Source organism: Paroedura picta, chromosome 4, assembly GCF_049243985.1.
Source record: "Paroedura picta isolate Pp20150507F chromosome 4, Ppicta_v3.0, whole genome shotgun sequence".
NCBI lineage: Eukaryota > Metazoa > Chordata > Lepidosauria > Squamata > Gekkonidae > Paroedura > Paroedura picta.
This window is the reverse complement of record NC_135372.1, coordinates 134002153-134015546: the sequence shown is the minus strand read 5'-3', so window position 1 is coordinate 134015546 and position 13394 is coordinate 134002153. Positions and strand designations below refer to the sequence as shown.

The window sequence follows — 13394 nt, the reverse complement described above, 5'->3', positions numbered from 1 at the left end:
CAGTCTCTTGGACAGCATTTCTCCAGCTGGGGTCAGAGGACTCATGGGTGTGCTTAAGGATACTCCAGAAGGTCCATGAGTTCTTTCTAAGGACAGAAAATGAGCACTCCTTTTGTCCATTTTGGTTAACAGGCAAATGGAGCTTCTCCATTTCCTAGGAATGGAGGAACGGCACTCTGCCTCCATGGAGGGGGATGGAATCAGCTTTTCCCTCTTTCAAAGGAAGTCACCAGGCTTGCCATCATCTCCTTGCCAAGTTACCCTCAGAATGTGAGCCAGAAAACACGCTATCTGTTAACACAGTCCTAGTGTTCCTGAGTGGTACCACGGAGGTAACACCCTAATTTATCATAGCTTCTTCAGCTATGAAGTCTTAAATCTTTTCACTGTGTTTCCCAAGGCAAAGGATTTAATCGCAGAAAGAGAAGACATGGTGCATCCATAGATGATCAAAGCCAATGGTGGTCTTCAGCTAAGTTCTGGTTTTGTGAGACACTGGTCTTTTTCTGTATCTATAAGCAGCTCTGAACATTTTCCCAGGCCCCTTCCTGCCCTTCTTCAACGTTCGTCTGGGTAGGAGTTATTAACCAATATAGAAGTTCCTTGATGTTTCTGGTGTACGGTCCCTTCCACTCAAGGGGTGAAGATTGCTTAGCATTTGGGTCAGCTTCTTTTACATTGCTGCTACCTTCTGAGAACTGACCCTGCAGGCCATGTACCAAAAATACAGAAACTTTATTTTAACTTACTTCAAAAGCAGAGCTGATTTGGTTCTCACTGTGTTACTTTGCCGTCGCGTGAGAGCAGTCATTTTCAACTTTTTTACTGTTGGGAACACTCTGAAACATTCTTCAGACTTTGAGAAACCCCCAAAGTGACGTGATTGTGTAGAACATGGTTAAGAAGCATAGCTGTGTACATGTCCAACTAGCGCCCCACCTCTTCCCACACTCTCCAGGCCCATCATTGGCCATTTGGGGAGGGGGGGGGGCAGGTCGACATGACCATATATGATGATGTTTAAAGAATTTTAAAAATATATTAAAAATTAATGAACTCCCACCCATTTCGGAAACTCTTCAATGACTGACAAGAAACCTCAGGGTTTCATGAAGCCCTGATTAAGAACCCTTGCATTAGAGGATGAAAATCTCCATCTCCACGAGGCATATATGGCACACCACATGCACTGTAAAGGAAAGAGCTGGCTGGTATTTATTTATTTTTATTTATTATTATATTTGTATACCGCCCTGCCTGAGGGCTCAAGGCGGTACACATGAAACAGAACAGAAACAGTACAGATAACTTAGATTAACAATGATGAATTAAATGAAACAACAAGCAACATGGAACCTTAGAAAAATTAAACATTAAAGTAACTCATACTGATAGCCCCAGTGGGTTGGGCTCCAGTAAGTGTCTCCCTAAGCCTTGAGTCAAATGAAAATAATCTCTTTTGTGACATACTGTCATGTGGCAGTAGCCCAAATGCTTCATCATCTAGCAAAGAAAAGAAATCTAAAGAGGCTTTGTCCAAAAGTACCCAAGTATCCCCTTGGAAACTCTACTGGAATTAGCAGATGAAAGAAAAGCCAAAGATTCCCTCTTTCTTCTCATCGTTTAGAAAGCACCCAGAAGGAAATGACTACATCAGCAATACTAGTTCTGGGGCAGCAGAAAATAAAAAAAAACATACCACTAAAGGGTCAACAAAAGCTAAGAATCACATTTTTCCCCCACTGGGCACAATTCATATAGTGCTAAATACGATTTAAAACTGGACAAGAATGAGCCAGATTACTTAAATGTTTGTGCCAGGTGGGTAAATTTGAGGTGATCGGATGAAGGGGAGGACATTTTCAGATGAGGACAACACCATCAAAACATAAATCTAGACATTTCTTACGAGACTTCCATTTCCATGAGATGAAAATGATATGGCCTACACATCTCACTTTCAGGTTATTCCCATCTCGGGAGTCATGTAATATCAGGATGTTTTATTGGATTGTTGTTTTTATGAATTGTGAGTTTATTGTTTTATTGCATATGTGGTAAACTGCCATGAGCCAGAATTTTCTGAGAATGGCGGTATATAAATAAAATTATTAATAAGGTAAAGGTAAAGGTATCCCCTGTGCAAGCACCGAGTCATGTCTGACCCTTGGGGTGACGCCCTCCAGCGTTTTCATGGCAGACTCAATACGGGGTGGTTTGCCAGTGCCTTCCCCAGTCATTACCGTTTACCCCCCAGCAAGCTGGGTACTCATTTTACCGACCTCGGAAGGATGGAAGGCTGAGTCAACCTTGAGCCGGCTGCTGGGATTGAACTCCTAGCCTCATGGGCAAACTTTCAGACAGCTGCCTTACCACTCTGCGCCACAAGAGGCTCTTAAATTATTAATAAATAAATATAAATAAATAATCCTTGTTTCTGTAATTAGAAGAACACCGACAGAGGAGCTTGCAATCTTCAAAAATGGAAGTGGATGGAAGAAGCGGAAACAAGGGTGAGCTAAAGCACCATCTCAGCGACATCTCTTGCTTAACCAAATTCTTTTCAAAGGCCACAAGCCAAAACATGTCTTCTTGATGCTTCTTTAAACAGGTCACAAGACGCAGAGCCAGCTTGGTGTAGTGGTTAGGAGTGTGGACTTCTAATCTGGTGAGCCAGGTTCAATTCTGTGCTCCCCCACGTGCAGCCAGCTGGGTGACCTTGGGCTCACCATGGCACTATTCTGACCGAACAGTGAAATCAGGGCTCTCTCAGTCTCACCTCCCTCCCTCCCTGTTTGTTGTGGGGAGAGGAAAGGGAAGGCGACTGGAAGCCGCTTTGTATATCCTTCGGGTAGAGAAAAGCGGCATATAAGAACTAACTCTTCTTATTATTCTAACTGCTTAATATCCTAACAAAAACCCAACAATTTCTACAATGTACAAACTTAAAAATCAAGTTACATATGATTTTTTTTTCTTGACATCAATAATGCAAGAGTGACATCTTCCTCCAGGACTCAAGATAACTTGCTATGCAACTGGCTTAATTAAATCATTATTTAATTCCCAAACATTCCACCAGAAACGAATCCCATTCAACTGACGTAATTTATCTCACTTTTACTGAAATTCTATCTTTAAAAGTGAGATTTTAGTCTAGTAGCACCTTTCGAGACCAAAATGAAGTTTGGGAGTATAAACCTTTGAGAGACTCTGGAGAGCTCATTCCATGAAAATCTTCTCGACCTGTTAAGGCACTACTGGACTCGATTCTAGCTTCTTTAAAAATTATTTCTCTCAGCCAGAACATAAAACCATTAACTTATCTGAGGAGTAGGTGGGGGAGAGGCCATATTTGTTGTGATCAGGCTTGTTGGGCCCTTGAAACCAGTTTAAGGAGCCTCTTCATTTTTCAATCATAGGCTGTCTGAATTATATAAGCTCAGCTGGTCTAACAGGTTCTATTCATGCAGCAGCACTGAAGGGGAGCTGGACTGAAGAGAGAAAGGCTTTCTGCAAAACTTCCTTACTTTGGCAATTCATGTTGCCTTAAAGCAGCCTTTCTCAACTTTTGTACCATTGAGAACCCTCTGAAACATTCTTCAGGCTTCAAGAAACCCCAGAAGTGGCATGATCGTGAAGAATATGGTTGGGAAGCAGAGCTGGGTACTCACCCATCTAGGGCCCCTCCGCTTCCCACCCCCTTCAGGACCATCATTGGCCATTGGAGAGGGCTGGGTGGGTCAACATGGACTATATATGATTGTATCACCCAATAAATGTTTAACAATTAAAAAAAAATAACTTCCACTCATTCAGGAAACTTTTCCAGGGCTGTCAAGAAACCCCAGGGTTTCATGAAACCCTGGTTGAGAAAGCCTCCCTTAAAGTTATTGGAGGCAAGATATCATTAGCCCAAAGGGGGAAAAAAACTCAACACAGTCAAAGGTAGCTTTTAATAAGACCAAAGTATCACAAAACATGATGTTTGCATTTCTGAGTACTCCAGAGCACCTCATCAAACTAGAGGTCTAGCATAAAATGAAAAAAAAAGGGGGGGGGGAATGATAAGATGTTTCAAGCCATGATGGAAAACCATCTATGGCAAAAAGAACAAACTTAAAATAGATTAGTGTAACTGGCTTCATGTTGTACTCAAGCCTTCTGGGATGAAGCAAAAAAGTGGCAAGCAAGAGAAAATAAAGCACTAAGTAGTTTGATGGTTCTGAAACCTAGTTTTACTAATCCCTGATATTTTGCATGGTCCTACTTAGAGGTATTGTGTGGCTTTGGTTTTTGGCCAAAGTCAGTTTCATTTAAAGTTTCTGATATGCATTGACTAATTAGCCAGCTCAGCATAACTAAGGAACAATGTAACACAACAGCCTTCCTGCAGGAATTACTGCACTACAAAGTTATTTTATCAAGGAGCTCATTAATGTTTCATATTTCTTGTTTCAGAATTAAATATTGAACACTGACAGCCTCCCAGCGTTTCAAGGATACAGATCTCTCCTGCAGCAGATTTGGTTTTTTTCCACGTCTACGTTAAAACTTCTGTGACAATTTCTCCACCATGAATTCTGAGTGTATTTTTTGGAGATAGTTTTTGTTCTCGGCAACACAAGGCATTTGGCAAATTCCAGTTTTTAAGTTTGAAATACGCTATCCCATCCTTACTGAGTGACACAGTTCAACTTTTCTGAATGCTGCTAAAAAGCATATTGCTGCAGATATGCAGAATTCCTTTTAGCTTTGTATATCTCTCAATGATGTTTCAAACCTATGATCTGTTTCGATTTTGTTCTGTATGAAAGCTCAGCTTTATCAAGCACCTGTATAAGCCAACTTGTTGCTTGACGTGTACAACCAAAGCATCTTCCCAAGGGTAACAGCTTCAACAGTCTAGGGCAGTGGTTCTCAATCTGGGGGTCGGGACTCCTTTGGGGGGGTCGAACGACACTTTCATAGGGGTTGCTGTAGGGTGAGCAGCTTGGCCAGGGGGGCACCATAAACATAACTGCCTTGCAGGGTAGATCAAGATAGAGCGTCCGTCTGTCCTGAGCAGCGGAAAAGAGCGAGATCAGCATGGTGGGACAAAAAGCAGAACTGAACTGAGAAACCCCGGGAGAAAAAAAAATTATATACAACCATTAACAATGGATCTTCACGCCATTGGTCAGTTTTGGTTTAATTTCTGTGAAAGAACACTTGCATAATTTTATGGTTGGGGTCACCACAATATGAGGAAATGTATTAAAGGGTCATAGCATTAGGAAGGTTGAGAACCACTGCTCTAGGGGTTCACCAAATAATAGTTTGGATTTGTTTTTTTTTCATGATTCCTGCTGTAACTCTGAGACTATGTCCAGAAAACTAGTTCTGCCAGTAATGAAACAGAAAATCATGGTGGAGAGACATGATTCTCCACTTCATTACGCATTCTCAGCACTGGAGTCAAATATGTGTATATATTTCAAAGCAATGAACTACCCAAAGCTGATCTACTTCTATAAAGGTAAAGGTATCCCCTGTGCAAGCACTAAGTCATGTCTGACCCTTGGGGTGACGCCCTCCAGCGTTTTCATGGCAGACTCAATACGGGATGGTCTTGCCAGTGCCTTCCCCAGTCATTACCGTTTACCCCCCAGCAGCAAACAAGGGTACTCATTTTACTGACCTTGGAAGGATGGAAGGCTGAGTCAACCTTGAGCTGTCTGCTGGGATCAAACTCCCAACCTCATGGACAGACAGCTCCAGACAGCATTTCTGCCGCTTACCACTCTGCGCCACAAGATAGCATATCTTTAAATGGGATTTGCTCCCCTTCTCCCGTACATGTAATGGGAGTGGGGGGAGGCTCATTCCTCCACAGTTTGTGTAATTAAAGCATTAAGAGGAAAAATCAGTTTTAATTACTTTGGGGGGGAGGGGAGCCTGCCCTTACATGACCTTAGTGGTCAGTAATCTGATCACCCTCGTCCTCCAACTTCTCATCAGTCCCACTTTAAAATGTGTTTGTATAATAAAATATCTCCAGTTGTTGGCTGACAAACTTTAAAAAGCGCATGTATAATTGCCTTGCTAGTTACTTACGGATATACAAGGTACAGTTAAACAGGAAGCAATGACTGAAAAAATAAAACACCCATTAACTCCCCCCTGAGTTACTGTCATTTCTTAAACATCTAAATTTCTTACTTATTTTGGCAAGACGCAGCTAATATAAAGCACAAGCTATCTGACTTCAGAAGATCTAGTAATCCATTACCAAATGAATTCAATCGTTAACCACCTCGCGTCACTACTATCCTCACGACAGAAGGTCACACTGAACACTGTGTCGGGTACAAAATTTGCAGCACACTGGCTTTCACCACCACCGTGGCAGCATATTGGCTTTTGTTCCTCTTTTAGAATTAGTTAGGGTTTAGAATTAGTGATCTGAAAAAAAACCAAGCGTACCAAATTGCATTAAAACGTGCCCCGTACTTGTCTCTGAAAAAAACATGACTTTGTTTTTGAAGGAGTCAGCCCTCATGGTTAATGCGATGAGTTTCTCAGTCTGAGAAACCCGACGCCATATCATCTACCTCTCATGGTAGCTCATTCTGAAAGTATTCAAACTAATCATCCAGAAAAGAAGGTAAAGATACTTTCAGAAACAAAGGTACAAAAGGACAGATCCTACAATGAACTCGAGTATTCCCCCCTATAAAAGGTGCCTGCTTGGAGGGGGGGGATACTTTCAAAGAACAGGTGAGGTGCAGACCCTAAATTCAGGTGGATAGCTGTGTTGGTCTGAAGCAGCAGAACAAAGTCTGGGTCCAGTGGCATCTTTAAGACCAGTGGTTCTCAACCTTCCTGATGCCGTGGCCCTTTAATACAGTTCCTCATGTTGTGGTGACCCCCAATCATACAATTATACAAGTGTTCTTTCACAGAAATTAAACCAAAACTGACCAATGGCGTAAAGATCGATTGTTCATGATTGTATATAAATTGGTCCCCCCCCCGCCCCACAGCATTTCTCAGTTCAGTTCTGCCTCTTGTCACACCGTGCTGATCTTGCTCTTTTCTGCTGCTCTAGACAGATGAACACTCTATCTCGAGCTACCCCGCAAGGCTGTTATGTGGATGGTGCCCCCCCTCAGGCCAAGCTGCTAGCCCTGCCACAACCCCTGTGAAAGGGTCATTCAACCCCCAAAGGGGTCCTGACTCCCAGGTTGAGAAGCGCTGTTCAAGACCAACAAAATTTTACTCTGTGTGTATAACCTTCTTGCAAGTCACAGTTTCTCTTTACATACGTATTGTACAAAAGAAGAGAAAGCTGTACAGCTTTAAAGGAGGTATGCAGTCTCTAGTTCCAAGGGATGGCTAATTTCAAGTACCACACACTTAGAGAATGAATGTGTACGGATCTCCTTAGGTATCAAGTCACTGTACCTGTAACACAGAGGTACCACCAGTGAAACATCACTGGCACTTAAATGAGCTATTTGTGAGTCTTGCATCCATATCCTCAAAGGAGATGCATGTGTCAGACGAACAGCGTGATGCTGTGAACAAGGCAAGGGCCCAGCTACAGCAGCGCAAGTGTCATAAACCACAGGAGTGATGCTTTTAGGAACGGCATATCCTGCCCCAACCCTGCTGGCTGTTCGCCCTCACTTGCCTCTGACTGTAAGCAGCCAAAAGTAGCAACTGGTTATATTTGACCATCAGAAGGGAAGCCGGGTGGAAGAGAAGAATGCAGCAGCTTTATCCAGCACCAGACCTGAGTCACTGGGACAGTTAACAGAACTCTCCTGCAGTGCAAAGTGGTTTCTCTTGGACAGGCTCTACTGCCTTCTGCCAGCTGTAACAACCAAGAGCATTTGGGATTTCAGAGCCAGCGGCCAAGAGAGGCCGAATCACATAATGCAGAGTGAGGTAGCAGAGACGCTATTCCTGTTGTTGGGCCTTTGTGGTTTAGAGCTATCAGCAGCAAGCCTGACAAGTTGATATTTTTGGAATTTCGCCCACTTGAGCGTGTAAAAGCTACATTCATTCTAACCTGGAAATGGGTAGTGCCAACTACACCTATTCATTAACCTCTAAGTATTGCAAGATTATTAACCATGACTTCCCTTAGCTGGAAAGCTCTTTTGCTCTTTCTCTACCCCCCAACTAGCAACGCATTGATTGCCATCAGAGGTTTCTTGTCAACAGGCCAGATGGCAGCAGCTAGAGGTCACCGAGGTGCAAAACACTGAACTTTTGTGCAGTCGAGAAGCATAAGAAAATATGTCTCCAAATATTTAACCTGGCTGCTCCTGGAAGAAAAGCTGTATCAGGATTAACTGACACAGGAAAAAAAAACCCCTCAAAATCTACATGTGGACTTATATAAAGCAAGCTACTCAAGAGGTACTTCTAGAGAAATCACAAGAACCGTTGTTATGTTTCTCAGTAAAACACAGGGGAAAGTTTTGCACAATGAATATTTAAGTCAGCTTAAGGCTTAAGAATGTAGCAAGCAGGCAACTGTGTGCCATGAATCCTTCTAAATACATCAAAATATCTCATTACATTCAGTGCATCATCTTCCCTGCATTTCTAGAACGTAACATAGATATTAACACAGCAGCAATAAATCAAGACATGTTCAGACTCCCACACCCATCTCTTTTTGATGTTTTACAGAATCTACAAATCTGAACTCCCAAGCAAACCTTCCAAGCACATGTAATCTCTGTGTTAACTCTGGAACGAGTCCTTGAGATGCTGCCCTTTGAAAATTACCGTTGAAGCCTTTGTTGAGGAGCTATTTCAACAGTATGTGTAGTGATCATGTGTGGTCATCTATGCATGCTGTGAACAGGTCTCCTGAACTGCTCACTGAAAGCAGAGAAGGAAAAAACCTGCACGCCTCTCAGTCCTGTCTGAATGAATTTGTGATGGAGATCAAATGGATTTGCATACTGCCAACTATTCAGATAAACTGCTTGATTGACTATACCTCCCCCAAAGGACATTAAGATTGCTTTGGGATGCTTTGGTCTGATCCTGCGTTGAGCAGGGGGTTGGACTAGATGGCCTGTATGGCCCCTTCCAACTCTATGATTCTATGATACTATGATTGTCCAGCCTGAATAATTTAGTGATCCCTGGCCCAAAAGAAGTATGTCTGGCCTTAACCTGGGTCAGGGTCTTTTTGGCTTGGTGGAATGAGCTCCCGGAAGACCTAAGGGTTCTGATGGAATGGAGTCAGTTCAGCAGGACTTGTAAAGACAGAGCTCTTCTGCCAGGCATTTGGTTGGGGAGAATGAACATCAGGATGGTATGGTTAACATCATCTGGGCTCCCTCTATACAGATACCCCCCTCTGAAAACCACGATGCTCTGAGGTTTGCCTATGCAGTTGGTATGGTTGTTCTTATGGTGATAAGTTTTAATTGTGTATGTTTTTATGTATTACATTTTATTTAACAATGTTGGAAGCCACCCCAAGCTGGCATTGCCAAGAGGGGCAGGGTGTAAATCAAAAATAAAATACAATAAAGGTGCCTGTGGTGGGGAGAGGAACGAAAGGCTATTGGAAGCTGCTTTGAAACAGAAAAGTGGCATATAAAAACCAACTCTTCTTCTGGTGAGTGTATGCGGGGGGATATCACGCTAAAGGATCCTGGAGTTTGCAAGGACTGCATTATATGATAAATAACATTATCCCACCTTGAATGCAACCCTGTACTTCAACTGCTGCACTGCTTTTACTTTTAACCTGTATGTCAGACCTGTAGGTCAGGGTAAGACACACTGCCCTTGACAACAGAGCTTCTGCAACATCTGACAAACATCTGGACAGAAGATGGCTTCAGCACGTGAAGGTAGTAATTCATGTCCTAGCCGGAGGTCTATGCTTGACTACCAAAGAAGTAGTCATGCATATCAGAACAGTAACATAATATTATTTAACTGGACGAGTTGCTAAATTGTATCATTTCAAAGGAAAAATTGACCACCTATGGTCAATAAGAATTTATACTTACGGGTGGGAAGTCAAAATCTATCTGGTTTGCTAGATTTAATATGTAGTCGATTCGAAACTGGTTCTCTGGATTGGCTAGCTCGACTGGTGGTGCCAGGTTGCCCATTGCTGTCACTATTGTCTGCATAGAATGGATTTAAAAAGCCACCAGTTAGCAATGGGTTAAAAGACCCAATTCAAAGCAACAAGCAAACCAAACATACCCCAAAGAAAACACATGCACATGCACCACCTCGTAGACTTACCTCTATAGCTTCTTTAATATTGTTTTTAATATCCTGAATTTTCATTTTTTTCTCCCTGCAACCAAGAAAGCATAGCAAATTTAATTTCTGGATGGTGAACTGATAACTCTTGAAGGGAAAAACAAGGGTCATAAAACTTTTATCAAGACACAAAATCTTCAATAAATCTTCTAACTAGCTACCGAATACCATATGCACACCGAACCAGAATATCTGAGGTGGAGCAGGAATTAAAGAATCAGGTTTCAATGGCAAATTCAGACTGCTCTTGCGTTATAATAAATCTATGACAGTGTAACGAAGTTGCACAAGCTTAGACGGAGGAAATTACCTCCTGCTTAGTCAAACAAGCAAAAACTAAAATAAAACCTAAAACCGCTGCTGCTTTATCAGAATGGGGGAGACCCCACAGCTCAATGGCAGAGCTCATGCTTTGCCTATAAAAGTCTCGGGTTCAGTTCCTTCGCATCTCTGGATAAAAAAGCCCTCAAGGATAAGAACTCCTTTAGATTTCGAAGTAGCGTAACAACAAACCAAACTCTTTCTTGGTTATCTAAACTGAGGGCATCAGTGACGTTCTTGCGTGATATCCTTTCAGAAGGGCATCTCAGGACAGCATGGGTTACTCTCCTTTTGTTATTATTTTCAGGTATCCTATAACTGTTATAGTATAACAGATACAACCGGAACCACTGCAGTGAGCCTTCTTTAAACCATTTCTAAGCAGGAAAAAAAATTATACCCAGTCCATATATTACACCACTTGCTTCAGAAGCCAATGCTCTGGCATATAAGAACCAACTACTACTACTACTACTACTACTACTGTGGCAGAGGAAAGCTGCAGCTGAATTAAGGCACAGAATTTTCAAGGCAAGCAACAATCAGAGGTGGTGTGCCAGTGCCTGCCTCATTGTAGCAACTTGGACTTCCTTGGTCGTCTCCCATACAAGTACTGACCAGGACCAACCCTGCTTAGATGCCAAGATACAACAGCATCAAGCTAACCAGGTCATGGCAGGACAGACTGCAGCAAACTGAATGCAGCGTCTAACGAGCCTCTGCCAACTGTAATGGCATGTAATAGGTGAGAACAGGCACCGGCATAAGAACAAGGGTGCTTCCCAGGAGACAAGAATCGACTTCTATCTGTACAAAACTGGAAGATGAAACCTGCTTCAATGAACCAAGCATACTGATTGCAGGAGGATGCTGACTGAACAAGTGCTGGGAATAAATTTCATGGACATGCAAGCGTGTACACTGTGGCACAGGCTGATTTCTGTTCTGGATTTTTAAAAAATCACAATGGTCAGCTTCCAAAGCACTCAATGATGCAAAACACATCCAAAGGCCAAAGAGCTTGCACTTTCAAAACCATTAAAAAGAAGAGAGAGAAAAACTCTGGAGAAATGCTAAATATTTCCGCCCTGGTTTGGTTACAATCTCTAGTTCACAAGTGAATCATTGTCAACCTCTGTCTGCTGCGATACCACGGAACAATTGTGGAAGGGAAAGGGCCACTCACACAATGATGACAGTCCATGCACAAACAGTGAAGGAAGTAGTCTCTCCTAGGCACTCAATAGGAATCATGCAGTGAGAGTACAGAAAAATACAAATAAACCACCACCGAGATGTTTAGTAAGGCCTGCCATTCTAAAACCATTACAAATCTGGACAGAGATATTCAGGCTGTGCGGGCAAAGCAAGGAAGATTTTTTAGAATTATTTACACATTCATATAATGCTTGCCCATGGGTGGTCTCAATGGCCCAGACTAGGTGAATTTTGTCAGACTTTAGAAGCTAAACGGGGTCAGCCTTGGATAGACCTTGGATGAGAAACACTAAAAGAAGTCCAGAATTGCTATGCATGGGCAGGCAATGGCAAACCACTCCTGAATGTCCCTAATCTTGAAAACACTATGATGTCACCATAAATTGGCTGCAACTTGATGACTCTGTCCATCCTCCACAAGTCAAAACTATTAATGGGGACGGACGGACACCAAAACAAAATAATTAAGTTCGCAGAAGTAAAAATTAATGTAAGTAGGCACATATTCACCTTGGTGTCAACCCCCGAGTCCACTAAGAAAGGGTGTTATAGAAACAAAACATTTATGTATTTAAATACCCCCAACAGATCTCAATAATGGGGACTACCTCACCTCCTCCTCAGCACTGGGATCATGGCAAGAAAGGCCTCCTTCTTTGCCACTACCACCTAAACTGGTTACAAAGAGTATATGCTGAGATGGGCTTTTCAATCAGACAAGAACTGGAAGGAAGAGTAATGCAGAAAATTAGTGAATCGGTATGGGGCTAGACTTTTCCTGCTGAATGTTGAGGGGTCTTACATATGTATCCATTTATTGTATTAAGATGGTTGGGATTCCACCCTGAATTGAGTGAAAAGGGAATATTGGGGAGTGAGCTGCATCCCTACATGGTACACCTGTTGGCATAAATATTCTTTTCTGGTATTTCTGTTTGACACAGAATAATGAATAACTTCAGATTGTTTCCTTTTCTGTAGATTCCGCACAAAATCAGAGCATATCCCTCTAGTGAGAAAAATAGTTATTGATTCAAAATGTAACAGCAAATACATTGACGGACCTAGACAAGCTGTCATACTCTAGGCTGCGGAGCTTTGGCAACGGTGACCATAAAAAAGAGTTAAAAACTACACACAAATGCTAAAGGATAATAGGCAGAGGCATCTTATTACTTTCATTTCTCCGACAGGAAAATTGAATAGGCAGTTGGGCCTCAATGAAGGTAACTGAATGTGGGTTCATTGAGGGCGACTGCAATGGAATGTATATTGGAGCCAACAGCACTTATAAAGCTGTTCCGACCATGCAGTAATATCAGGGCTCTCTCAGCCTCCGGTTTCCTCATAGGGCGCCTGTTGTGGGGAGATGAAGGGAAGGCAACTGTAAGCCGCTTTGAGACTCCTTCGGGTAGAAAACTGCATATAAGAACCAACTCTTCTTCTTCAGTAATATCAGGGCTCTCTCAGCCTCCCCTCCTTCACAGGGTGTCTGTTGAGCTTCCTTCGGGTAGAGAAAAGCAGCATATAAGAACCAGCTCTTCTTCTAAACATAAATT

At 42.4% G+C, this 13394-nt stretch overlaps 1 protein-coding gene across 3 annotated transcripts in view; it reads right to left on the bottom strand.

Annotated features, from left to right (window-relative positions):
- GNAS (GNAS complex locus) overlaps window positions 1-13394 on the bottom strand; it is a 233298-nt gene that overhangs the window by 79118 nt on the left and 140786 nt on the right. For all 3 annotated transcript variants that reach the window (XM_077335722.1, XM_077335723.1, XM_077335724.1), the window contains exons 3-4: window positions 10276-10330; window positions 10032-10151 (exon numbers count right to left, since the gene is read on the bottom strand). In XM_077335722.1, coding sequence (XP_077191837.1) covers window positions 10032-10151; window positions 10276-10330 — 175 coding nt within the window. The remainder of the gene's footprint in view (window positions 1-10031; window positions 10152-10275; window positions 10331-13394) is intronic.